This window comes from Fukomys damarensis, unplaced genomic scaffold (genome assembly GCF_012274545.1).
Source record: "Fukomys damarensis isolate Sample0158 unplaced genomic scaffold, DMR_v1.0_HiC HiC_scaffold_30, whole genome shotgun sequence".
Classification (NCBI taxonomy): domain Eukaryota; kingdom Metazoa; phylum Chordata; class Mammalia; order Rodentia; family Bathyergidae; genus Fukomys; species Fukomys damarensis.
In genome coordinates, this window is record NW_022900942.1 from 5,244,808 (window position 1) to 5,269,737 (window position 24,930).

Consider the following 24,930-nt stretch of genomic DNA (forward strand, 5'->3'; position numbering starts at 1 on the left):
CTGGGCGCCCAGCCTGGCCTCGGCCACCGCCGCTCGCTCTGGGGGAGACAAGAGGACAGAGGGGTGGAGCTTTCAGATGCCCCCAAGGGAGCCGTGGAATCCAGAGACCCTTCAGAGAGATTCATTCCCATGGGTAGACTCTGAGCCAAGGTGCTCCCTAAGGAAGACAGTCACTGAAACGCAGTCCCCATGGGGACCCTCTGGAGACCCCTCCCACTGGAGACGGAGTTTCTCTGCAGATGCCCTCTCCAATCCAGAACCACCCCATCAGAAAGGGTCGGAAGAAGAGTTAAGATGTGATATGCACATGCCCCAGCTCCTCAAGATAAATGTAAGCAGTACGCACTGCAAATGTGTACTAATAAAAATTAAAATGTCAATAGATAGAATTGTTTCCCACCCTCAAAATCATTCCTGATAGCCGGTGTGAGAGGGCGTGTTTCATCTCAAAGCCACCCTACCCTGCACACAGAGGCATTTCCTCAGGGAAATATCCTATGGGTGACATCATGTGGGACCTGGGGGAGGGCGCCCTAAGGAGAGACCCCAACAAGCTACACGGCCTGTGGGAAATGGCCCACATCCACAAGACCCTCGCCTCCCAGGAGGGAGATCCTTATAGAGGGGAGGCCCCTTAGGAAGTGGCCCTCAGAAAGATAATCACAGCAGAGGGAGGGGAGGGAAGGAAGAAACAGAATTAAGATGTGTTGTGTACGTGCACTGGCTCCCTCAGGAATGTAATCAGTATGGATCAGTATGCACTAGTAAAAAATTTTAAAAGTCAAAAAAGAAAAACATTCCCATGCATACACACCCCCTCCCCTGCTTCTCCCCGCAGGGAACCTGCAGCCCCTCCCCGCAGGGAACCTGCAGCCCCTCCAGCGACTCCTCCCTTGCACTCAGGATTACAGAGCCAGGCCAAGTCAGGCTATATTTATGAGTGATTAGATGGTAGTTAGTGGGGTGAGGGATCAGAAGCGGATTTTCAACCCCACCCCTTGTCCACACAGTGAAACCCAAGCCATGTTTTTCAGAGTTGAGGGGGAGGTCTCGTCCCTCCGCGCTTCAAGCGCCGGCCCCTGGGGACAGGGCAGGGCGGGCTTCCCCAGGGTCCATCCTGGAGCTGGCCCCTGGGGCTTCAGGGCGACGTCACCCGGTGAGAGCGACCCCTGTCGACCACGAGGGAGTCAGTGGAGTCTAGGTCGGCCTGGGAGCATCCCGGGAGCGTGTCCTGCCTCTACGTCCTCACTCCTGCTGGGTGCGCCTTTCTGTCGCACGCCTGGGTTGTCTTGCTGAGTTCTCTCTGCCCAAGGCCTGGACTCGCTCGCACTCCCTGGCCGCGGGAGCTCTCCGTGGTCCTGGTCCCGTGCACTCCTGTCCTCGGTGCTGAAATCCTAGCTCACGCTCCGAAGTCGAGGGCAGGGAGGAGGAGGACTGTGGACTCTGGTGTGAGACACAGCCCAGGGACCAGGGAGAGCTGACCTGTGAGCACTCAGCTCAATAGAGACAAGGGAAGTCTGGGTCCTGCAGGTTCTGTTTGCCAATGCCTGAGACCATCACTGGGTGTCTCCTGCAGACTTACTCCTTTACTCAACACTTATGGAGCACCTACTATGCACAATACAGAGCTTTAGATTCTGAAAGCACAATAACAACAACAACAACAAAAAAAAAAACAGATAGAGCCAAGCAAAATGGCACACACCTGTCGGTAATCCAAAGGCTGAGGTAGGAGGGTGTCCAGGAGTTTGAGGACAGCCTGGACTACACAGCAAGACTGTTTCAAAAAACAAAACCAACAAGGCCCCAAGTTCGATCCCTGATACCCAAAACAAAACAGAAACAAACAAACAAAAAAACCCAACACCAAACAAAACAAGAGAGACGGACAGAAATCCTGCCTCACCTTGAGATGGAGGCAAGACGATTCATGGTGGTGGACATTGTTCACAAAAACACACATATGTATCCTGCAAGCACAGGCACACATACACATTCCACACATATGCACGTGGGTGTGAACACAGAAGCATATATGTTCAGCAAACAGGTCCCCCACATGAACATGCACACTTAGCAGTCACACACTCACAGATACAAAACACACTTGAACAACCTTCTGCAAACACACACATTTATAAACATAGACTTAGGCAGACACACAAAAACCCATCTATGCCTACTCTCCACACATGCACTACACAGACTTACACATTCTTCTACCTTGTTTGTTTAAGACAGGGTGTTGCTGTGTAGTCCAGGCTGGCCTTGAACTCCTGGCCATCCTCCTGCCTCAGCCTCCTGAGTGTTGGGATCAGAGGCATGAACCACCACATCCAGCCAGACATACATATTCTGCAAACACACACACACACACACACATATACCCTACAAACACAGACTCACACACAAACCCATACGTTGAGAACACACAAGTACACACTTGGGCAACACAGGTACACACACTCATCAAATGAAATAACACATGGATGCTCAAGAGACAGAAGTTCAGCCACAGAATTCCCACAGCAAACGGTGCCCTTTTGCACACAGATCTTCGCCTGACACACGGATACATTCTTCTCCCAACGCAGTGTCGGTTGCAGGGCCATTTTTCCACCCAATTCTGCCATCGGCATATCCGCTGAGATTGCCACACTGTGCTCACTGTGTCCTTCCAGAGCCAGCACACAGTGGTGCTCAATAGGTGTTGGCTGAATGAGTGGGCGAAGAGGGGATTTCACCCACAGAAGCTGCAGATGGACACAACATGCACGAGCACACTTCTCAGGCAGCCACACAACATGCATGACAATGTTCCCTTGTTAACGTCGATGGCAGGTCAGCAACCTTTCTCCACTGAGTTACCTATAGCACCTTCAGAAGGACACCTACCTCAGCCAGGCGTGGTGGTGCACGCCTTTAATCCCAGCACTCGGGAGGCAGAGGCAGGAGGATCGCTGTGAGTTCCAGACCAGCCTGGGCTACATAGTGAGTTCTAGGAGACCCTGTCTCAACCCCCCGCCAAAAAAGGACACCTACCTGAATCCTACACCCTCCCTCCCGCAACATCATCATCATCATCATTTTGATTTTCTGAGTCAGAGTCTGGCTATGTAATCCAGGCTGGCTTCCAACTTGATGTGGTCCTCCTGCCTCAGCCTCTTGAGTGCGGGGCTTACAGAAGTGTGCCACCTCCCTTGACTACCCCACATTTATTTTGATTCATGTCTCTAACTGCACATACTTGGCCCGGGACATATACTGAAATTCTGAACACGCGCACACTCCCCAAACATATAGATACAGAGCTTAAAGTAAAAGTCAATATACTCTCTAAAATTAAAAAAAAAATCCCAACAATGAATGTAACTGTACTGTATCCCTAAAATGTACCAATAAACTCAACTAAAATTTTTTAAAAAGTCAATATAAGGATTTAGTTCAGTGGCGTCGCTCCCTGCTTCACAAGTGCAAGGATCCGAGTTTGAATCCCGGTACGAAAAAAAAAATCTCAATATAAGGGAGAGCACATCAGTATACACACAAGCCCCAAATCCACCAGCTTTTGTAGGCGGACCAGGGGCGGGACGACAGGACGCCCCGCCCATAACCAATCCCCGCCCCTTTCTCTTGCCCTATTTGCGCCTCGGACTCTCCTGCTCTGTCCCAGCAGCCACCAGATCCTAGTCCAGCTCACAGGTAAGGGCCTGGGCCTGGGAGGTAGGAAGGGGCTCCATTTGGCTCCACACAGAGGAAGTCTCCCCTGCCTGGAGCTTCCAGATCCCACCGTGGATCCTGGCTCTGCCACAGCCAATCTCGGTCCCAAGCTTGCACAGCGCTGGTGGCAGTTCCTAAGCCAATTGTAAGCCGAGAGAAGGTGACCATGAGCCAGGCTGGCGAGAAAGAGGGTGGGGCTGGATAGGAAGGGAACTGGAAGTGCCAGGGTCGCCCTTTGGCGGGAGGACAGCGGGAGAGGCTGAGGGCGATGACAGGGTGGTGGGAGGTCTGTCGGAGGGCTGGTTCCAGCTGGGGGAGGCATTTGGGCCTGAAGGGGTAGAAGGGACTTGGATCTGATGGGAGGGGCACCAGGGTCAAAGTCAGCCTTGACCACCCCAGGCCCTGGAAGTGAAGGCTTCATCCCCATCCCCAGTGCTGGATGTGGGTGGGGTCTGGTCCAGTCCCAGGGTGCCACCCCAAATTCAGGAAGGGATGGCCACGCCCATGACTCCATCCCTGCTGCCTTTATCCAAGGAAGACATGGCCTGGAAGAGCAACACTTGGTCCAGGGGATTGGCCTGGGTCCTATCACCAACCCTGGCATGGATACTACTAGAGGCCTGTGGCGGGAGTCATCCACCACAGGCCAGGTCCCAGAGCGGCCATGGGCTGGCAGCAGAACCAGGCACAGAACAGCTGCACCTGGAAAGTGAGTACCCAGGCCCTGATGAACCCCCACCACTCAGGAAACCCCACTCCACCAGAGCAATGCCAGGAAGTCCTTCAGAGGCTCAGGCTGGCCAAGAATGATGGGTCAGAGCACAGACTTTGAGCTGGGACTGGTAGCACACACCTGTAATAGAGCACTTGGGAGGCTGAGGCAGGAGGATATCGAGTTTGAGAAACATAGCAAGACCCTGTCTCAAAATAAATAATCTAACAACAAAAGCAAACAAACTCCATGTTGGACTGCTTGGTTTCCAATCCAAATCCCAGATCTGCTACTTCATACCTGTGGGTCTTTGGGCCACTAAAAATAGGAGAGAAATACAGCCATCAGAGAGGTGTTGTGAAAGATTAAGCATAGGACTACTTATACCATTTCACGGCATAAGACAAATCTAAGCTGATTATAAGTGATACAATCATTCCTGTTGGAGGTATACCTGCAGCCAGAGAAGAATCTTTACTTAAGCTTCCTAGGTCAGGGCCGGGGATTTAGCTCAGTGGTGCCACCGCCTGCCTCAAAAGCCCAAGGTCCCAAGTTTGATCCCTGGTACCAAAAAATAAAGTTTCCTATCAAATTCTGAACTTTGGTAGTTTGGTATTGTTGGCCCATTTTCCTGACATTTCTCTCTACTAGGACATTATTTAATTATCATTATTATTGTATTATTGGAAAGTAACTAATCTTGACTTTTTTTTTTTTGCTACCGGGGATTGAACTCAGGTCCTTGTGCTTTCAAGGCAGGCCACCGAACCGCTGAGCTAAATCCCCGGCGCTTTCCTTTTTTTTAAGATAGTCTCACTTTGTAGTGCAGGCTGGCCTCCAACTCATTGTGATCCTCCTGCCTCAGCCTCTGGCATGCTGGTAGTATAGGCACATGCTACCACACTCAGTTTTACTGAAATTTCATGTTTGATTTTGTTTTGATTTTTGGGGTACTGGAATAACTCAGGACCTTGCACTCTTGAGGCAGGTGCAGCACCACTGAACTAAATCCTTGGCCCTGATTTTGGTTTTTTGAGACAAGATCTCACTGGGTAGCTCAGGTTGGCCTCAAATTTGAGGCATTCTCCTGCTTCAGACACCCCAGGGTTGGGATGATAGGTGTGAGTTTTCTGGTGAGTTTTCTGTCTGAGAGGATTGATGTAACTAACTGTAGCGACCTTTTTTCAGGGGACCCTCAGGCCTCATTTCCCCAACCTTACCTGATGATCCAAGTCCCTGACTCACATGGGGTCCCGTCACCAACGCCTTGTCCCTCAGAGGTGGACAGACCCCAGGCGTGGGGCCCCGGAGCTGCCCCTGAACGCTGTGGTACGCTGAGTCCCCGGTGAGTATAGCTTCCCTTAGCGTAGCCCCAGCCTGGGATCGGGACCCTACGCCCTTCCCTGGGTCCTGATCATTGGCCCTGTCTCCGAGGTCCAGGTGCAGATCCTTCCTGGGACACCTTCAGCGTGTGCTCCACCATCGCCTCCGCCTGCTGCTGCTGGGGCTGCGCGGGGCCCCGTCACTTTGTGCAGAGCTCTGTGAGGCCTGGTAAGGTCAGCATGCTGGCCCAGGGGCCTGAGGCTTGGTTGGACTTGTGGGTGGCCTACCTGCAGCCCTCAAAGGAATTGTTTAGGAACGAGGCCTAGCATTCAGAGCAGAGAGGGGAGAAGCTTACGGGATGCTGGCTTTGAAGCTAGCAGTTGGGGGTGTGGACTCTTATGGGTCTGGACGTTTCGGTATTTTTTGTTGTTGTTGTTTGGTATTTTTTGGGGTTTTTTTTTTTTTGAGACAGGGTCTCATTATGTAGTTGAGACTAACCCGGAACTACGTAGCCTAGGCTGGTCTCGAATTCACAGTGAACCTCCTGCCTCAGCCTCCCGAGTGCTGGGATTACAGGTGTTGGACACCATGCCTGGCTTTTTTTTTTTTTGATACCGGGAATCAAACTCAGGACCTTTTGTTTGCCAGGCAGGCATGGCACCAGACCTAAATCTTTGCCCGTTTTTTTTTGTGTGTGTGTGTGGTACCAGGGATCTAACTCAGGACATTGTACTTTCAAGGCAGGTGCAGCACCACTGAGCTAAATCCCTGGCCTTGTTTTGAGAGTCTTGATATGTAATTTAGGCTGATCTTGAACTCACTATATAGCCTAGGCTGGTCTGGAACTTGAGACAATCTTCCTGCCTCAGCCTTCAAAGTGCTAGGATCACAGGCATGTGCCACTATGCCCAGCTTCTCTAATTTTTACTTTTCAATTCTTTTGGCATCACATTGAAACACATCACCAGAGCTTTTTACTTTTTTAAAAACTTTTGGCATAGTGTCTCTTAAATTGCCCAGAATTTTTCACTTGTCCTGCCTCAGCCTCCCAGAGTACTGATTACAGGCCTGAGCCACTATGCCTGGGAGGTGTGGAGTTTTAAATTTTATTTTATTTTAATTTTTTTGTTTTTGAGACAGGGTCTCACTATGTAGTTGAGACTGACCTGGAACTCACTATGTAGCCCAGGCTGGTCTTGAATTCACAGCGATCCTCCTGCTTCAGCCTCTCGCGTGCTGGGATTACAAGCATGCGCCACCATACCTGGCTTTGTGTGGAGTTTTTTAAAGCGCAGGGTCTCTTGTGGGGGAGGATTTAGCTCAGTGGTTCCACTGCCTGCCTCGCAAGTGCAAGGACCTGAGTTTGATCCCCAGTACAAAAACAAAAAACAAAAAACAAAAGTGCAGTCTCTTGACTGAAAAGAGAAAGGAAAGGGTGTGGCATGTAAGGGGCTAACCTAGAACCTATGTCTGGTATCTACAGAGATGAGGTATTTTGTGACACCACCTGGTAAGAAGGAGAAGAAGCTGAGACTATCTATTGGCCTGATGCACTGGGGGTACCGCTCAGGGGCAAAGCACTTTCTTAGCAGGTGGAAGGCCCTGAGTTTAATCACAAACACCTCAAAAAATAAGTAAAAGTTCTTTTTTTTTGTACCAGGGATCAAACTCAGGACCTCATACTTGCCAGGCAGGCACTGGGCCACTGAGCTAAATCCATGGCATAAAAGCCCATTATTTAAAAGAAAAAAGCTAGTTTGGGCAGTGGATACCATAATACTACTCAGGAGGCTGAGACAGAAGGGTTACATGAAGCCTGGGGCCAGCTGAGGCCTCACAGTGAGTTCAAGGACAGTATGAACTACATAGCAAAAACTTGTCTCAAACAAATGAAAGAAGAAAAGGACAGAGCTAAGACCGGAAGGAGGGGCATCAGTGGGCAGAGACTTGGAGTAGGAATATTACTAGACCTGGCTCTGAAGCCCTGACCCCACTTTCTCCACATGTTATTCCCAGGTTCACCAACTGCAAAGCTGATATCACCTGCGGCCCTACTTGGCCGCCGACCTCAGAAGACAGGGGTTGTGCGCCCAGCTGCCCCACCTATGGGCAGGTGAGTGCTGGGCAGAGGAAGAAATGAGAAGGCTGATGTCTTCCCTTGATGTTCCTAGGCCCTGGAGTCTGGTTGGCACTGCCAATGCCCCTGTTCCCATCCTTCCAGGCTGACAGGCATGCTGGGATGTGCCCATAGTTCCCCAAGGGCCCCGAATCCACAGTGCCCTTCCCAGGGGCCATCTCTGCTCTGGGCCTGTCTAAGTTCTTTCTAGGTTTGGGATGGTTGGTGCAGGCTTGTCATCCCAGCACCCAGGAGGCTGAGGCAGGAGGATTTCCACAAGTTAAAGGCCAGCCTGAGCTACACAGTGAATTCAAATCCAGCCTAAGCTGCACAGTGAGACCCATCTCAAAAAACAAAAAGGGCCAGGGGTTTAGCTCAGTGGTGCTGCCGCCTGCCTTGCAAGTGCAAGGTCCTGAGTTTGGTCCCTGATTTTAAAATAAACAAAACTCTCTAGAGGATTTGGGGACCCAGCCATTCCCCCCAGTGCCCCGTCCAACTTCCCAACCCCATTTGGGAAGGAACCAGCAGACTGTTCACTAGGTCCTAACCCTTGTGCATCTAGACTCCTCCCACCGGAACTCTAACCCCACCCTTTCTCCTGCCCAGACCTTTTCAGATGGTGTGGACCTCTGTCGCTCAGTCTTCGGTGATGCCCTGCCAGTGGCAGCTCCTGGCTCCTGCCATTGCCTCAACCTCCCCACATCGGTGTCCCCACGTTGCCGACCCAGCCGGAGCGCCCAGGAAATTCGCCCCTCTGCCCAGGACACTGCAGGCAGCGGCAGCGGCAGTGGCAGTGGCCTGTAGCACACATCTCCAGCAGCAACCCAAACTCTGGGCATTGGCTCCTCTCCCTCTGAATAAAGCCCCAGCCAGAGAGCTTGGTGTGGCTTCTCCTTGGGGGAAGACTGGGAAAGAACTGCCACAAAGTGAGGGGTCTCACTTCACAGGACTCTACTTCCTATCAGAACCCTAAGGAGAGCCTTGATTTCCCAACCTATAAAGGGGCAGCCAGGTGTGGTGGTGCACACCTGTAAACCCAGTACTCAGGAGGCTGAGGCAGGAATGCTGCAAGTTTGAGGCCAGCCTGGGCGACCACAATGAGACCCTGTCTCAAAAAACCCAAAAAACTCCAAAAACCGAAAAGAAAGAGGGGGCAATGTCTCCTTAGGTCTAGTCACTGGAGCAAGGCTAATAATGCCTGCTGTGTGCCAGGTGATACAGAGATGGACCCATCACGCTTTCTCTGTCCACAGAGAAGGTAGAGCAGCATTGAAAGTTCTCCCCTGGAAAGGAGTGCATGGGCCTTATTCAGCTGTCGCTCATTCAGCAAAAAGTGCCCTTCAGAACAAACAGGGCAAGCCTCAGGAATGGCTGGATCTAGGGCATTAAATTATGTTAGAAATCTAGGTGTAGCTGGGCATGGTGGCACATACCTATAATCCCAGCACTAGGGAAGCTGAGGCAGGAGGATCGCTGTGAGTTTGAGACCAGCCTGGGATACATAGTAAGTTCCAGGTCAGTCTCAACTACATAGTGAGACCCTGTCTAAAAAACAAACAAAAAAAACCCCACCAAAAATAAAAAGGGCTGGCTGGGGATTTAGCTCAGTGGTGCCACTGCCTGCCTCACAAGTACAAGGACCCAAGTCTGATCCCCGGTACCAAAATAAATAAATAAATAAATACATAAAAAGGCTGGGAGGGCCTGGGGTTTAGCTCAGAGGTTCTGCCACCTGCCTCACAAGCGCAGGTTTGATCCCAGGTACCAAAAAAAAAGGGTGTGTGTGTGGCTGGGATGTACCTCAGTGAGAAGGCCCGGGTTCAATCACCAGTACCATAGACACACACGCTGTCTCTGTACCTTCTCTTACTATACTTTGGACAGGAACTCCTCATAATAGCAAACACGGGCCAGTGACTCCATGGTTCAGGGGTCATGACACAGCCTGGTTAGGAGAAGCACTGACCACTTTCCGGTGCTGGCTGACATCGATCCAGTTTCATTAGCTCATTGCCCAGGGGACGCTGTGCCCTGGCTGATCTGATCTGGGTTACAATGGTGCCTAAGGGCTCACAGGGAGCTGAGGATGGGGGAGAGGTGGCTTCCCTAAAGCAGAATCAGACGCCGGAGCCAGGAGTGGGAAGGAACAGTGGATAACAAAGGCTTATCAACTACACTGGGATTGGTGGTGCACACCTGTCACCCTAGCACCCGGAGGCTGAGGCAGGACGATGCGCCTGAGTTCAAGGCCACCCTGAACTACACAGTGACCCTTGGTCTCAACAACCATCCCGCTCCGAAAATCAAACGGTAGTCACATAATGCCCATTCTGTTTAGGTTCCAAAAGGCAGTCCGTGAGCACCCTCCCATGCTGCCCTTGCCACAAGGAGTCCCCTAGACTTGCTTGTCCTCAAACAACTTTAATCCCAGAGGCAGTGCAGACCGGCAGAGGGTGGCGAGCTGGCTCCTAGAGTGCAGTGGCTGACTCCAGGCCACGCTCCTGGAAGTACCGGTGTGGGGCACGGGCTCGGGGGCCTTCGCTTCGGAAGTAGGACGTGATCCTCCTGTGTCCCTCCTGCTCCTCAGCCGCCGAGTCCTCCCTAGGGGAGAGGGGTGGCACTGACCACTTCCAGTTGAGCCCTGGCCTCCCTCCCCGTTGCCCAGGGCACCCAGGTGACACCCACCATGTGACACCTTCCGCCTCCTTCTCCAGGATGGCCTGGGCTGTACGCCAGCTGAACCGGACAAGCTGTGGGAAGCCGAACACGGGCTCCACGTGCTTCCTCAGCCAGGCTTTGGTCTTGGGGTCTGGGGGAACAGTGATGGTGACAGTGCTGAGCTCCTTGCACACATGCTCAGTCCTTCCCAAGTCCCTGAGTCTCCTCTGTTTCTGGCACCTTCCTGCCTCAGCCCTTTGCAGGCAGCTAAGTCCCACCCTCCCACAAGGTACCCGAACTAACTGTACTCAGGATACTATCTCAGCACTGTGAGAGGCTGAGGCAGGAGGACTGCAAATCTAAGCCCAGCATGGAGCTCAGCAAGATCCTGTCTTGAAACCAACTTTTAAGAAAGGTCTGCGGGGGTGGCTGGGGATTCAGCTCAGTGGTTCCACCACCTGCCTTGCAAGAGCAAGGACCCGAGTTCGATCCCTGGTACCAAAAAACATAAGGTCTGAGGGGCCAGGGATTTAGTTCACTAGCACCGCACCTGCCTCCCAAGTGCAAGGGTGAGTTCCATCACCAGTACCAAGAAAAAAAAAAAAAAGGTCTTGGGAGGTAGGTCAGGGCAAAGGGCTTGTATTCAATCTCCAATACTGAGGAAGAAAAAGAAAACAGTGCAGCTTCTGGGGAGATTGCCTTTAAGTCACCCTCTGACCCCCAAAGACAAGGATCATAAAACCAGCATTTGAGGGGATTTTTCTTTCTTTGCAGGGGTGGGGTGGGCAGGCATAACAGAGATCGATCCCAAGGCCTTCACACTGAGCTGCATTCCCAATCCTTTTTATTTTCATCTTTAATTTTTTCTTTTTGAGGGAAGGTGTCACTGTGTAGTTTGGACAAGCCTTATACTATGTAGCCCAGGCTGGCCTTGAACTCACAGCGACCCTCCTGCCTCAGCCCTGTATTGGGATTCCAGGAGTGCGCCACTATGCCTGGCTTTTTTTTTTCTTCCAGGGATGGAACTCAGGAACTTGCACTTGCCAAGCAGGCACAGCACCACTGAGCTACATTCCCATGCTGCCTCAGTCATTTTTATTTTAAGACAGTGTCAAGGGGCCAGAGATTTAGCTCAGTGGCTCCATTGCCTTGCAAGCACAAGGTCCTGAGTTCCATTCCTGGGGTGGGGGAGACAAGAGTCTCAGGGATTTGTAAAATTGCCCAGGCCTGGCTGGAACTTTGTTTTTTGTCTGTTTTTGACACAGGGTCTGGTTATGTAGTCCAGGTTGGCCTTGAACTCATGATGATCCTCCTGCCTCAGCCTTCCAAATGCTGGGATACAGACGACTTTCAATCTTCCTGCCTCAGCCTCCCAGAGTGCTAGAATGGCAGGTGTGTGCCACCATACCTGATTCCAAGTGGTTTTAGCCACACTGGAGTTCTGCCCCACAGTGTGCCCCCTGCCCCACCACTCTCTGAACTCCAGGACCAGAGGATCCTTTGGACCCAGCTGCTGCTTCCTCACTTTATCTTCTTCTTTGTCGCTGGGAATGAAAGTCAGTCTCACACGACGCACCTCTACCACTGAGTGACGTCCTACCCGCTGCTGTGCCTTCACAGGGCTCCACCCGCCCCAGGTTTACACAGGTAGTTTTCGGGGAGGTATCTGACCATTTTCACGTCCTAAGTGAGGAGACTTGAGTGCCACAGTGGGAAGAAATCAATGGACTGAAGCCAAGGCCACCAGATGTGATCCGCCACCCCACATTCCTGACGGCTTTCTCTTGACAGACAGACACACACCAACCTTGGGTCTCACTCTCTGGGTCTCCAGACAGACAAGCGCAAAAAAGGAGCCCGGGGCTGGGGATTCAGCTCAGTGGTTCCGCCGCCTGCCTCGCAGGCACAAGGACCTTAGTTCAATCCCCGGTACCAAAAAAAGAAAAAAGAAAAAGGAGCCTGATAGTGGTGGCACACCCATGTTATTTTGGCACTGAGGAGGCTGAGGCAGGAGGATCGCTGAGAGTTTGAGGTCAGCCTGGGCTACATAGTGAATTTAAGGCCAACTTGGACTACATACTGATACTCTGTCTCAAAAACAAACACATAAAAAAGTAAGAAGAGGAGATAGGAGGGGCCCTGCAGGATGGAAGCAGCTGTCACTTATTGGTCATGTGCCCACCATGAGCTGGGCTGCTGCCTTTTCTGCCTTGGGGAACAACTCAGCACAGCCAGCTCTGGTCCTGGTCATGTCAGCAGCCCCAGCACAGCCAGTGTGTTGGGGTGGCAGCAGGGCAGGCAGGCCACCCCGCCCCTCACCATTGGGGTAGCCTGAACCGTAGTCAGCATCCAGGTCCTGCAGTTTCTCCACAAACTGCCAGCTCTTCACAGCCTGGTCTCGAGCCACCTTTGGGCGGGACAGAGGACAGGGGCTAGTACTCTCTTTCCACCTCCACAGCCCTATCTGCCCCATGCCCAAGGGGATGCTGGGAACTGGCTGTGCCCAGTGGGCGCTGACCTTGGCACAGATGCTGGCGGCACTGACCACAGGGTAGAGGGCGTCTGCTTTGGCTTTGACCGTCACCGTGATCTCAGGAAAGCGATGCTGCAGCCGCTTCTGGTATATCTCTGGCAGCCCCACAGTGTCCACAAATACCTGCCATGGTGACAGAAATGTATTCATTCGACAAACAGCTAAAGAAACAGTTAGGAAAAGGATCCATCCTCTCAGCATTTCACTTGCTGTTTCTACTGCTCAAAATACTCTTTCTTCTTTCTTTTTTGTGGTGCTGTGGATTAAAGCCATATATACTAGGCAAGCACTGAGCCACTGAACTATACCCTCAGGCCTGATTAAATATATTTTACATTTAAAACAAAGGGCTGAGGATATAGCTCAGTGGGGCCATGCTTCCTTGCCAAACACAAGGTCCTGAGTTCTATTCCTGATATTGGAAAATACATACATACAAACACACACACATACAAACAAAAAAACCAAGCTAGGCCTGATGGTGCATACATGTAATCCCAGCACTCAGGAGGCTGAGACAGGAGAATCCCTGTGAGTTTGAGGACTGCCTGGGGTATATAGTGAGCTCAAGGCCAGCCTGAACTACTTAGTAAGACCCTGTCTCAAAAACAAAACAAAAAAACCCCAGGATAAGTAATAAAGAACATTGAACAACTAAAAGGGGTTGTAATTTTTTGTTGTTTTGTTTTGAGACAGGGTCTTGCTATGTAGTTCAGGCTGACCTTGAACTCATGGAGCTCCTCCGCCCTCAGCTACCCAAATGCGGGGATTACAAGCATGTGCCACCATACCTAATGGTTATAATTTTAAACATGATTAGTAAGGTTGGGAGACAGTCCAAGGAGGTGATTATTGAATAATTGAATAGTTTTTTTTTTTTTTGTACCGGGGATCGAACTTGGGTCCTTGCACTTGTGAGGCAGGCAGTGGAACCACTGAGCTAAATCCTGGGCCCTAACTGAATAAAGTTTTGAAGCAGGAGAAGGCAGGCATGCGAGAATCTGGGGAAGAATGCTCCAGGAGATGAGAACAGCTACTACAACGGTCTTGCACTGAGTGTGGGGAGCAGCAGCAGTAGGCTGCCCTATTCCTGGAGCACAGAAGTGGGGTCAACAAACTGATGAGGGCACGTGGCCCCTTTATAGTCACACTAGTTCTCAGGAGTCACTATTATCTGTGTACAATTGGCCAAGGGCAAGGCCTTTGTCACCTGCTCCAGCCCAGTCTCCAGCTTTGCACCAGAGACTTGGCCTCAGCCCCCTCCTCTGCATGACCTGCACACTACATCCCCTGTGTCAGGTGCATTTTCCCATCATTCTTTCAAAATGGCCGGTTCTACACTCCCAGAAATCAATACTGTGCCAATGAATGTTTTTCCCTGGTAATTTAATTTCACTCTCCCCCACTTGATATAATTTTCCCAATTTAATTTCCACTGTGAACACAAAAGCAAATGTCAAGATTTACATTTCACAAAGACGCTGGTCTGCTGCGTGGGAGGTAGACTAAAGAGGAGGGGGCTGGAGGTGGAGACCAGGGAGGAAGCTGAGCAGGCTTTGAGGTGTGTGGGGGCACCCTGGTCTGTGACAGATGCTGTGGGAAGGTGGACAGATGTGGAATTTGTTCCAGACCTTTCAGGCCATTAGGAGCAGACAGGTGTGGGGCACACATTTAGGGCAAAAATAATGCATTCATAATGCATCTGATACTAATCTGCCCCCTGCATTATTTTTCCTTGCAGTAAGTTTTATTTTCCTTCTTTTTTTTTGAGACAGGGTCTCACCATGTAGTTGAGACTGACCTGGAACTCATTATGTAGCCCAGGCTGGTCTTGAACTCACAGCGATCCTCCTGCCTCAGCCTCCCGAGTGCTGGGATTACAGGCATGCACCACCATGCCCGGCCTCTTATTTTCCTTCTTATGGAGGGGGGATGGTGGACAGGACCCAGGACCTTGTACTTGTTAAGCACAGGCTCTACCACTGAGCTACAATCTTTTAACACTCACTGCACTTGTTTTTTTTAACCCTCCCATTTTATCCAAAGATAATCAAATGGAACCCAAAAAGTTGGCTCACCTGGGTAACCTTCACACCCTGGTCCAATGCATACTGGATCAGCCCTGTGGCTGTGTCATGGGACAGGGAGTTCAGGTTGTATTTGACCCTGCAGCAGGATAGAGAGTTCAGCTGACCTCAGTCCACGCTGGCTATCCCTCCACACCGACCTGTCAGGGACACTCACCGCCCAAGCATGCTGGTGGAGATGAGGTTTGGAGACAGCACATCTAGGGCCCAGCCCACAAAGTCCCGGTCTTCCTCCATTTTCGCAAACAGCCTCTCCCGCTCACTTTCTGACAGGGTCTTTGAGTCTGGGAGGAGGTTGGATAAAGGAGGGGCAGCAGGTTCTCTCAATTCCTGTTCTCCCGCTCCATTTTCCAGCCGCCCCCTGAACCTGCGCGGGAACCAACCCATCCCCAGTGTACACCTCAGGCTCACCCGCCACTTTCAGGGCCTCCAGATCTGCCAGGCGGGACTGGGGGCAATAACAGATGGCGTAGACCATGGGGCCTGGGGAGGAGGGAGGTCAGGTATACAAGAGCAGGTTGCAACCAGAGAGCCCGCGAAAGCTGCAACCCCTGTTCCATCATCCTAGCTTTCTCCGGTGTCTGTAGATTTCCCATGATCACTCCCCAGACCCAGACCCACCCAACAAGCCTCCCCATTACAACGCCTTCCCCATCCCTGGCCCTAGGGGCCCACCCAGCACGGGGCCCCGGCCCGCTTCATCTACGCCCAGAACACAGGGCTCCTCAATGCACACGGCAGGCACAGGCGAGCTCAGACGACAGCGGCCCGTATTGTCCTTCTCCAGTTCGCTGAAGTCCATGGCGCCGCCACCGCCTGTAGTAACCAATGCGGTGGTTCCGATCTCGGCGCGCGTTTTCCGCAGGACTGCAGAGCTGAGCTAGATTCTGACCAATTGGCACACAGAAGAAGCCCGACGTCCCTGCAGGAACTTTACACTTACGCAATAGATGAGGTTGACGCTGCCCTATGGTCTTCTGGGAATTGTAGTTCACAAAGGTTCCCCCTCCAGGGTGTGGGTTGCGGTACACTGTGGGCGGAGTCGCTTTGCAAGTTCCACCCTGGGGCCTCCTGGGCTCCCCCTGGAGAGGCTAGTGAGAAGAGAGGAAATAAAAGAAACAGGCACACGCAGCTTTTGGGGGGCTTAGAAAATCATGTATCACTGTACTTCCAAAACATGGATCTCCGCTATCCACCTTGCACTCAGATGCCAATATTCTCCCCGCTCCACACACACGAGGTATCTGCCTCCTGTACTTGGGGGTCTCCGCTTCCACTGGACTCAGGCCTCCTGCACTGGGGTTCCCAAACTCTTCCTTGGTCGTCCACTCGGATCTTCCCTACACTCAAGACCTCTACTTCCTACTGTCTTTCATTCAGTCCAAGTCTCTCACACTCTGAGAGGCTGAAGCAGGGCAAGTTCCAGCCCAGCCTGGGCAACTTAGCAAATCAGCCAGGATCTGGTCTCAAAATAAAATAGACCCGGGCATGGTAGCATACATCTGTCTGCTTAGCACCCAGGAGTTTGAAGCAAGAGGATAGCCACTGTTTGAGGCCATCCTGGGAGACAGAGTGAGTTCAAGGCCAACCTGGACTACATAGCAAGACCCTACCTCAATAAACAATCAAATCAACCAACCAACCAACAAATGACTGGGGCTGTAGCTCAGTGTGAAAACTCTGTATTCAATCCCAGTAATAGGAAGAAAAGAGAGGGCTCAAGCCAAGCCTCCCTTACCTATAATGGAGATCCAGACCCGCACAGATTCCTGCTCAGGGTCTCCATCCACTATTTGAGCTCCTTTCTCCCAACTCAGCATTCAGGTTTCTACTTCTATCCCAACTCCTATCTTAGCTGAGCTCTCACTCCCAGGCCCCTCTCCACTTCCTCTCCCGGAAGAAGTGGGGTGCATGTCCTCTACCTCCCCTTAGGATTCTAGTTTTCTGCTTCTAGCCAGCCCTCCTTGTCCCCACTATCTTTCTTGCTTTCTCCGTGGATTATCACAGGGGCTTCCATGCCCTGACTTTCTTTCTCTGACCCCTACACTCCATCATCAGCCCAAAGGCCCAGTTCCCCTTCTCTTCCTAGCCTGGACCTGCCCTCTAGTCCTTTCTGGCTCCTGTCCTCCCCAAGGGACTCTAGGCCTAGCCAGCCCTATCCACCCTGCCTCCTCCACACAGAGCTCACCGGGCTCAGGGCCTCCAGTCACAGTCCATCGGCCGGCAAGACGCACAGTCCCGCTGCCGGCAGGGCTTCCTCTGCACCAGGTTGTCACGGTCCATGAACACTGGGCCTGGCGCTGTGCCCTGCACCTTTCGGCTGCGCTCCTGTTTGCCTAGGTCGCAGAGACAATGCCACTTTCCCCACGGGCCAAGTACAGAGTTCTCCTCAACTAGAGATGGAGAGGAAATAAAGACCCAGGTAGCACTTACCCCCCAACCACCCTCCAGGGAGGGACAAAGATAACATTAACAATTAGGCAGCTTTGGTGGTACACGCCTGTCATCACACCACTCCGGGAGGCTGAAACAAGCAGATCCCAAGTCCAAGCCCAGCCTAGATAACTTAGCAAGACCCTGTCTCAAAACAAAGAAAGAGGGGCCTGGGTTTGTAGATGAGTGCCAAAGCCCTGGGTTCAATCCCCACTACCAGAAAGAAAAAACAACAAACCCCTAACATATCAGCTCGTAGTTGCTAGACTCTGTTTCTGTGATATTTAGTGTTCTCATTAGTACCAGGTAAGGAAATTGAAATCTTGCCATTCAAAAATGACAACCAACACTAGGGGATTAATCCTGGGCTTATCCAGCTGGCACAGTGCCACCTGACCAGCAGGGCTGACAGGTGGTAAATTAAATGGCATAATTGACATAATTGATGGTACTTAAACTCCCTGGCGCTGTGCTAACATGTAGAACCAAAGTAATTATTATGATCATGTTGAAAGCAGCTATAACTTTGTTTTCGTTGTTAGTTTTTTGTTTTTAGCACAGTGCAGGTGTGGGGGGGTGGAGCCCAGGCCCTCCACCACTAGGCAGAGGAACTCCTGAGGAGCCACGCCCCCAACTATAACTTATTAAGATGCTTGGTGCCCATTCTCTGTCCATACGATGCAGGCCTGATCCCAGAGCCGCCTCAGGTTCTACCTCTTGCCAGGTCTCTGCCACACCTCTTCCTATTCCTCTGTCTTTTGGCCTAGGCACTTGGTGTCCCCTGTCCTGGACACTCCCCAACTCTGCACTGTGGGTTTCTGCTTGTTACTCAGTCCATATGACACCGCCCAACCCTTTTCTGGCTTTCCCAGCTCCCTGCCTCCTTGTTGGTCGGTCTGGTCTTCCTAGCACCATCCTTGGGTGTTTGGCTGTGTTTCTTCCTTGGTTAATGCCTACCACGTTCCCTGCCACTGGCTGTTGCTCACAGGCAGCGTCCATTTCCATTTACAGAGCAGAAAACTGAGTCTCGCAGTAGTCACCATCCCCAGGGGACGAGACTGGAAATACCTAGAGCTGGGTCGGTTTGCAGCCAGTGTAGCCCTGGGCACGCCCCGCCGCCTGCCATATTACCCTTTTGATGTTGAAGCCGCAGCAGCTCCCAGGTGTCACCTTCACCTTGCTGGCCGAAGTACTGGTAGTCAGGGTAGACCTGGGCCGATGTCTCTGGCAGCAGGAGCATCAGAAACGGCAGCAGGAGTGCCGGCCTGTTCTGGCAGGAGTTCAGCAGTTGGGCCATGAAGGACTCCAACGGCCAGGGCGCACCCAGGGGCCGAGCGCTCTTCTCGCCGCGCAGGCTAGGTGGTCCGGCCGGCTGAGCCGCTCCCCCTTTGAGATGCAGTGGGCCCGCCCGCCCCAGGCCACGCCCACTTGCCCCCGCCCCACGCGCCGTGGTTGGTCTGAGTATAAAAAGATTCCGCGGCCCAGGGCGCACTGGGAGTTGCCAATCTAGTCTGTCCTTCTCCTTGTCCGCGGGTCCAGCTCTCACCCACGCAGGTACAGCCACTCCGAATCCATCCGGTCGGGGGAGCCTTCTCGGTGCAGTCTTGGCTCTATCCAGACCTCAACCCTGGCCTCCTTTGTTCTCCATCCGCCATGGTGGCCGCCTTTGTCCTTGCGGGGGAAACCGAGGCCAGAGAGAGTCTTGCTTGCAGCCGAGGCGCGATCGCCGAGCACCCCCGTCTTGCTCTTGGGGATTCGCTGTCTGCCTCGGGATGGGGACTCCGGGTGGGCCGCTGATGTAGGTGCCCTGGGTGGGGAGGCGGGTGTCCGGGAGGCCCTGGCAGACCCAAGCCCAGGAAGGAGGGGTAGGGCGGGGGCTGGGATGCGGCTGCTCCGCCCCTCGGACTCAGCCCCTGGCCTCCGGGCGCGTGACCTTGAGGAGCTAGGACAAAGGGTCCTCGGGCACTGAGCGCGGGGTCTCGGCTTCCAGCCATGGCGTCCGGTAGTGCGCACATCGGGAAGCCCGCCCCGGACTTCACGGCCACTGCTGTGGTGGACGGCGCCTTCAAAGAGGTCAAGCTCTCGGACTTTAGAGGTGAGGTGACAGCAGGGGGCCAGCGAGTTGGGACTGCTTTGCTGCGGAGGGGCTGGCCTGACTTCTGTCTGTCTGCAGGGAAGTACGTGGTCCTCTTCTTCTACCCGCTGGACTTCACCTTCGTGTGCCCCACAGAGATCATTGCATTCAGCGAGCATGCTGAGGACTTCCGAAAGCTGAACTGCGAGGTGCTGGGGGTGTCCGTGGACTCACAGTTCACCCACCTGGCTTGGTAAGGGCCAGATGGCACCGCGAGGCCCACAGCACAGGACCGTGTTCTGTAGCCTCCTTTCCCCACCTTGAACGAATGGGCAAAAAGACACTCCATTCCTTAATGCTGATGACAGTAATTAGCTTTTGGCAGATAGTTCTGGGCCTGGGACGTTAAGTTGCAGATGCTTTGTCTCTCCTAGTTATCAGAGACAGGCTGAGACACCCTATTTACAGAGGTGGAAACTCTAGTTCAGCCAATGAAGGGCTGGGCCAGGGATCCCAGCTAGGAGGATGGGGAATTTGATTCTACTGCATGATATGGAGCCCATGAGCACATGGAAAGCTACTTGGCCAGAGGTAGTTTTAGCCCTCAGTTGCCTTCTGCTGGCCAGAATATGGAATTCTTCGGGCTCTGCACAGCCCACCAGGGCGTGGTGGGTGGGGCTCCTGGGCCCTGTTCTAACTCCTTTATCTCCTGCCTTCAGCATCCCTACTACAGCCCTTATCACAGAGAACCCTGTGCCAGGCACCCTGAGGCCCTAATCCTGTCTCTGCTACCCCCAGGATCAACACCCCCCGTAAGGAGGGAGGCTTGGGCCCCCTGAATATCCCCCTGCTTGCTGACTTGACCAGAAGCTTGTCTGATAAATATGGAGTGCTGAAAAGTGATGAGGGTATCGCCTACAGGTATGGTGGGAACTCTGCCCAGCTCAGGAAGCCCTGTCCCAGGATGACTGGACTTTGGTGGCTGGCCTTGGGGTAGGGCTCCCTTGCCTGGCCCTGGAGGTGGGAGCCCCCAGCTCATCACTTAGAAAGCCTGTATCTCCAGGGGCCTCTTCATCATCGATGGCAAGGGTGTCCTTCGACAGATCACTGTGAATGATTTGCCCGTGGGGCGCTCTGTGGATGAGACACTGCGGCTGGTCCAGGCCTTCCAGTACACAGATAAACATGGGGAAGGTGAGCAGGATGAGTGCGTGTGCGTCCTCACAGCTGCTTGCTCAGCTCCTCTGCGTCATGCTGACATGCACTGCCCGCTCTAGCATCTGTGTAGAATGGAGGTGAGGGCCCCAAGAAGATTCATCTTTGGTTCTTATCTATAGGAAGTACCTCAATACAAGAGCAGGGAGCTCAGCTAGGCACGGAGACGCATGCCTATAATCCGAGCACTTTGGGAGGCTGAGGCAGGAGAATCAGAAGTTCAAGGCCAGGCTGGGCAATTTATCAAATTACTCAGAGAGCGTCTCAAAATAAAAAATGGGCTTGGGATATAGCTCAATGTGAAGGCTTAATACTCAGTAAGTGTGTGGATGGAGATTGGGAGGTGGTAGACAGTGACAGAAGGTATTTGAGAGGGTATGTCCCAAGTCATGCTTGAATAATGGAAATTGAATCAGACTTTCTTTTTTTTTGGTACTGGGGATCAAACTCAGGTCTTTGCGCTTGCAAGACAGGTGATGGAACCACTGAGCTAAATCCCCGGCCCTCTTTCTTTCTCTTTTGAGACAGGGTCTCACTATGTACTTGAGACTACCATGGAACTCACTATGTAGTCCAGGCTGGTTTTGAACTCACAGTGATCCTCCTGCCTCAGCCTCCCGAATGCTAAGATTATAGGCGTGCACCACCTCACCTGGCTCTTTTTTTCCTTAATGTGATGCTGAGGATGGAACCAGGAGCCTCCCCCATATGCTAGGCACTGAAACTACATCCCCAACCTGCTCAGAGTAACTTCTCATTTTCAGAAAATGACTTATAGGACTAAGGGGGTCGGGGATTTAGCTCAGTGGTTCCACCACCTGCCTCGCAAACACAAGGACCTGAGTTCAATCCCCGGTACCAAAAAAAAGAATTAGGACTAAGGAACAGTGAAGGTATTGAAAGGGGCAAAAGCTGAATGTGCTAGCCTACACCCAAAACCTCAGCACTCTGGGAGCCTGAGGCAGGAGGAATGAGTTCAACCATAGCCTGTGAAACTTAGTTTTCAAGACTACCTCAAAATTTAAAAAAATTTTTTAAATGTTCAGTGTGAAGGCCCTGGGTTCCATCTCCAGTATAGAAAGGGAGCTGTGCTAGGAAGAAAAAGAAATAAAAAACTCCAACAGGAAAATAGTTCAGAGAATGGTAGGGCAAGCCTGTAATCCTAGCACTTGAGGCCATCCTGGGCTATGTAATAAGTTCAAGGCCAGCCTGGACTAAATAGTGATAGCCTGTCTCAAAACAACCAGAAAATGCTGTGTCTGGGCTTATGGCTTGGGTTTTGACCACTGCTTCCTTGCACTTGCAAGGCAGTTGGCTGCACCACTGAGCTAATTTTTTTTTTTTAACCGTAGATTGAACTTGGGACCTTGTCCTTGCGAGGTAGGCAGTGGCACCACTGACCTAAATCCCCTGCTCTCTTCTGGTTTTTTTTGTTTTTTTGTTTTTTTGGGTTTTTTTGTTTTGTTTTGTTTTTTGAGACAGGTCTCACTATGTACTTGAGACTGCCCTGGAACTCACGGTGTAGCCCATGCTGGTCTAGAACTCACAGTGATCCTCCTGCCTCAGCCTCCGGAGTGCTGGGATTACAGGCGTGCACCACCAGGCCGGCTTATCTTCTTCTGTTTTTTGAAACAGAGTCTTATGTAGCCCAGCCTAACCTTGAACTCACAGAGATCTTTCTGCCTCAGTTTCCTTGAGTGCTAGGATGACAGGCCCCCATGCTCAGATTTCTTTCTTGTCTGTGTGTGAGTGTGTGTGGTAATGGGGGTTGAATCCAGGGCCTTCCCAGCGCTTTTTGAGACAGGGTCTCACTTAGTGGCTGAATTGCCCAGGTTAGTCTCAAATTTGTGATTCTCTTGCCTCAGCCTCCCAGAGTCCTAGAATTACAGGTGTGCCCATCATGCCCAGCTTCAGCTTTTTTATTTTTTCTGCAACATAGGCTCTGGCTTTCCCTCCATCCCCTGGGCTTTACTGTGATCCTTACATACACATCCTCTCTCTCCACAGTCTGTCCTGCTGGCTGGAAGCCCGGCAGCGATACAATCAAGCCCACTGTGGATGACAGCAAGGAATACTTCTCCAAACACAACTAGGCTGGCAGATAGGGAGTGAGCTTGTGTTCTTGGGTCACACCTGTACCTCTACCTGGCTGTCCATGCTGGCCCAGGGATGACAGACCTACCCCTCCAAACTCCATGGCCTGGGTGAAGACTGGAGGGCTTGGCCAAGGCTTTCTGGTCCTCCACTGGGATCTGGTGACAAGTGACCCTTCCCTGGGGCCCACCCCACTGGCACAGGTCTGTAGGTAACCAATAAAGTATTAGGGAAAGATAAGAGTCTGTCCGTGCTCTGTCTGGCTTTTTTTTCCTGTTCTCCCCTTCCGAATCCCCATCTTCTTCTCCAAGGTGACTCCGTAGTTACTGACTTTTACCACAAGGTGGCGGCCTGGCCTCATGCACTGCATACTCCTGCCTTTCTCCCCCTTGCCTGAGGAAGTCTTCCAAGAGGTGAAAGATTGTGCCCCGGAAGAAGCAAGTACTATGCCAGGACCAGCCACATCCTGAAAGTTACCTATGAGGGTCAGTGCCCTCATCTTGCCATCAGGAAGCCTGGTTCAAATGCTGTTTAGCAGCTGTGATCTTCCCTGTTTGTCCATGCAACGTTAAAGTATGTGAAGCATGGGCTGGGTATGGTAACACATCTGTAATGCCAGCACCCTGGGAGTCTGAAGCAGGAGGATCACAAGTACAAGTTCAACCCCAGCCTGAGCAATTTAGCAAGACCTCCCCCCTAAAAAAAAGGCTGGGAATGTAGCTCAGTGCTAAGGCCATGGGTTCAATCCCCAGTACAAAAACCAAAGTTACTAGGATGGTCCCCTGGGCTTGGAAGGAGCCCAGTAAAGAGCCCAGTTAAGTTCACTGAAGGGGTAAGGGGCTGGGAAAAACCAACACCTGGAGCCTGAATTACCTGCCCAGTCCCTGCAATGGGAGGGGCAGGGCAGGCTAACAGGTAGGTGTCAGAAGATAATATGGGGTTCCCAGGGGTTCCTCGGCCCTCTGCTCTCCGAGCCTGGTTTCCTTTCCCAGAAGAGAGCTGATAGGCTCCTTTCATGAACAGACCCACCCACCATTAATACTGCTCACCAGGGTCGGGGATTTAGCTCAGTGGTGCTGCCACCTGCCTGTGTGGAAAGTGCAAGGTCCTGAGTTCAGTCCTCAGTACAAAAACAAAAACAAAAACAAAACACCTGCTCACCAGCTAATACTCTACAAGAATCATTCATCTGCGTTGGAATTTTCTGTGCTCTGAGCCCAGGAGCAACACCCACCTCACCCCAACCCCCTGCCAAGCCTTCCATGTTCTCATCTACCTGCTGCAGGCTCATTCCATTGCAGACACAACTATCTTCTGGCTGTTCTTTCACAGGTTGGTCTAGTCTGGGACACAATAACTGCGCATGCACTGTTCCCTCCTTAAGCCTTTCTCAGGACCGCTATTCTTTTTTTTTTTTTTGTACCAGGGAACAAACTGGGGTCCTTGTGCTTTCGAGGCAGGCCGAAGAACCACTGAGCTAAACCCCTGGCCCTACCCTATAATCTGCTGAAAAGTCCACATGTTTCTGATACTTTCTGCAGAGCAGTTTACCTCCCCAGCTTTTCACTATTGCCTTGGCCTGCTTTTCCTGTCTTAGCCCTTATGACCATATCAAAATTAGGATTGTTGACTGTCTGTCTGCCACGGTGACAGGCCATGTCTCCACAGCCTGATTGTTACAGTTATTTTGTCTCATGTTGCCAGGCTGGTTCCAAACTCCAGCATTCAAGTGACCCCCCACCTCAGAATTTATACATGAATTGATGCACGTATCTGCTCTCCCACCAAGCCACGATGCCTTGGGGGAGCTTCCTCTACTATGCAGGCCTCGGGTTTCAAGACTGGCCAGACCCCGTTGGGCAGCCAACGGCTCCCACCCCGTCCGTCCAGTATTCCAGCTGCGAGGGCGGTGGCGGCGCCCAGCGGCCCCACGGCACCGCCCTGGCAGGACCAGACCTGGCAGCC

The 24,930-nt window shown here is 52.1% G+C and overlaps 4 protein-coding genes across 8 annotated transcripts in view; 2 read left to right on the top strand and 2 right to left on the bottom strand.

Moving 5' to 3' along the window:
• Mast1 (microtubule associated serine/threonine kinase 1) overlaps positions 1-1,944 on the bottom strand; it is a 35,862-nt gene extending 33,918 nt beyond the window's left edge. Inside the window, 1 exon segment of the mRNA XM_033757320.1 lies at positions 1,907-1,944. Within this exon segment, the coding sequence (XP_033613211.1) occupies positions 1,907-1,944 (38 nt within the window).
• A 1,595-nt stretch (positions 1,945-3,539) lies between these two features.
• On the top strand, positions 3,540-8,708 carry Rtbdn (retbindin). 3 transcript variants are annotated; one of them, XM_010613372.2, is made up of 6 exons: positions 3,540-3,702; positions 4,255-4,429; positions 5,621-5,777; positions 5,873-5,983; positions 7,772-7,868; positions 8,478-8,708. In XM_010613372.2, exons 2-6 carry the CDS (start codon positions 4,261-4,263, stop codon positions 8,673-8,675), a joined length of 732 nt encoding a protein of 243 aa, XP_010611674.1. In that variant the 5' UTR covers positions 3,540-3,702; positions 4,255-4,260; the 3' UTR covers positions 8,676-8,708. The 3 variants fall into 3 exon arrangements, with proteins under 3 accessions (XP_010611674.1, XP_010611675.1, XP_010611673.1); XM_010613373.2 differs by having other exon boundaries at positions 4,259-4,429; XM_010613371.2 differs by lacking the exon at positions 3,540-3,702 and having other exon boundaries at positions 4,185-4,429.
• Positions 8,709-9,667: 959 nt separating this feature from the next.
• Rnaseh2a (ribonuclease H2 subunit A) lies at positions 9,668-18,984 on the bottom strand. Of its 3 annotated transcripts, none has more exons than XM_010613370.3 (10): positions 18,714-18,984; positions 17,338-17,485; positions 16,093-16,240; positions 15,561-15,632; positions 15,307-15,433; positions 15,141-15,228; positions 13,048-13,185; positions 12,849-12,936; positions 10,557-10,680; positions 9,668-10,472 (listed from the first exon to the last, which is right to left on the bottom strand). In XM_010613370.3, the coding sequence occupies exons 4-10, from the start codon at positions 15,625-15,627 to the stop codon at positions 10,340-10,342; spliced, it is 765 nt and encodes a 254-aa protein (XP_010611672.1). In that variant the 5' UTR covers positions 15,628-15,632; positions 16,093-16,240; positions 17,338-17,485; positions 18,714-18,984; the 3' UTR covers positions 9,668-10,339. The 3 variants fall into 3 exon arrangements, with proteins under 3 accessions (XP_010611672.1, XP_010611670.1, XP_010611669.1); XM_010613368.3 differs by having other exon boundaries at positions 17,338-17,542; XM_010613367.3 differs by lacking the exons at positions 16,093-16,240; positions 17,338-17,485; positions 18,714-18,984 and adding an exon at positions 15,825-16,075 and having other exon boundaries at positions 9,669-10,472.
• A 53-nt stretch (positions 18,985-19,037) lies between these two features.
• Positions 19,038-23,210, top strand: Prdx2 (peroxiredoxin 2). Its single transcript, XM_010613366.2, has 6 exons — positions 19,038-19,136; positions 19,573-19,677; positions 19,756-19,909; positions 20,455-20,577; positions 20,720-20,850; positions 22,879-23,210. Exons 2-6 carry the CDS (start codon positions 19,575-19,577, stop codon positions 22,962-22,964), a joined length of 597 nt encoding a protein of 198 aa, XP_010611668.1. The 5' UTR covers positions 19,038-19,136; positions 19,573-19,574; the 3' UTR covers positions 22,965-23,210.
• Positions 23,211-24,930: the final 1,720 nt, after the last annotated feature.

Bases quoted from the DNA above. Each gene is read 5' to 3' on its own strand.
- Rtbdn (XM_010613371.2), top strand. From the start codon at position 4,213: ATGGCCACGCCCATGACTCCATCCCTGCTGCCTTTATCCAAGGAAGAC. The intron at 4,430-5,620 runs GTGAGTACCCAG...ACCTTTTTTCAG, and splicing joins AGAACAGCTGCACCTGGAAA to GGGACCCTCAGGCCTCATTT. The intron at 7,869-8,477 runs GTGAGTGCTGGG...TCTCCTGCCCAG, and splicing joins GCTGCCCCACCTATGGGCAG to ACCTTTTCAGATGGTGTGGA.
- Rnaseh2a (XM_010613367.3), bottom strand. From the start codon at position 15,951: ATGGACTTCAGCGAACTGGAGAAGGACAATACGGGCCGCTGTCGTCTG. The intron at 12,937-13,047 runs GTCAGCGCCCAC...TCCCGCCCAAAG, and splicing joins CCGCCAGCATCTGTGCCAAG to GTGGCTCGAGACCAGGCTGT. The intron at 10,681-12,848 runs GTGAGGGGCGGG...CTGTTCCCCCAG, and splicing joins CGGTTCAGGCTACCCCAATG to ACCCCAAGACCAAAGCCTGG.
- Prdx2 (XM_010613366.2), top strand. From the start codon at position 19,575: ATGGCGTCCGGTAGTGCGCACATCGGGAAGCCCGCCCCGGACTTCACG. The intron at 19,910-20,454 runs GTAAGGGCCAGA...TGCTACCCCCAG, and splicing joins CAGTTCACCCACCTGGCTTG to GATCAACACCCCCCGTAAGG. The intron at 20,578-20,719 runs GTATGGTGGGAA...CTGTATCTCCAG, and splicing joins GATGAGGGTATCGCCTACAG to GGGCCTCTTCATCATCGATG.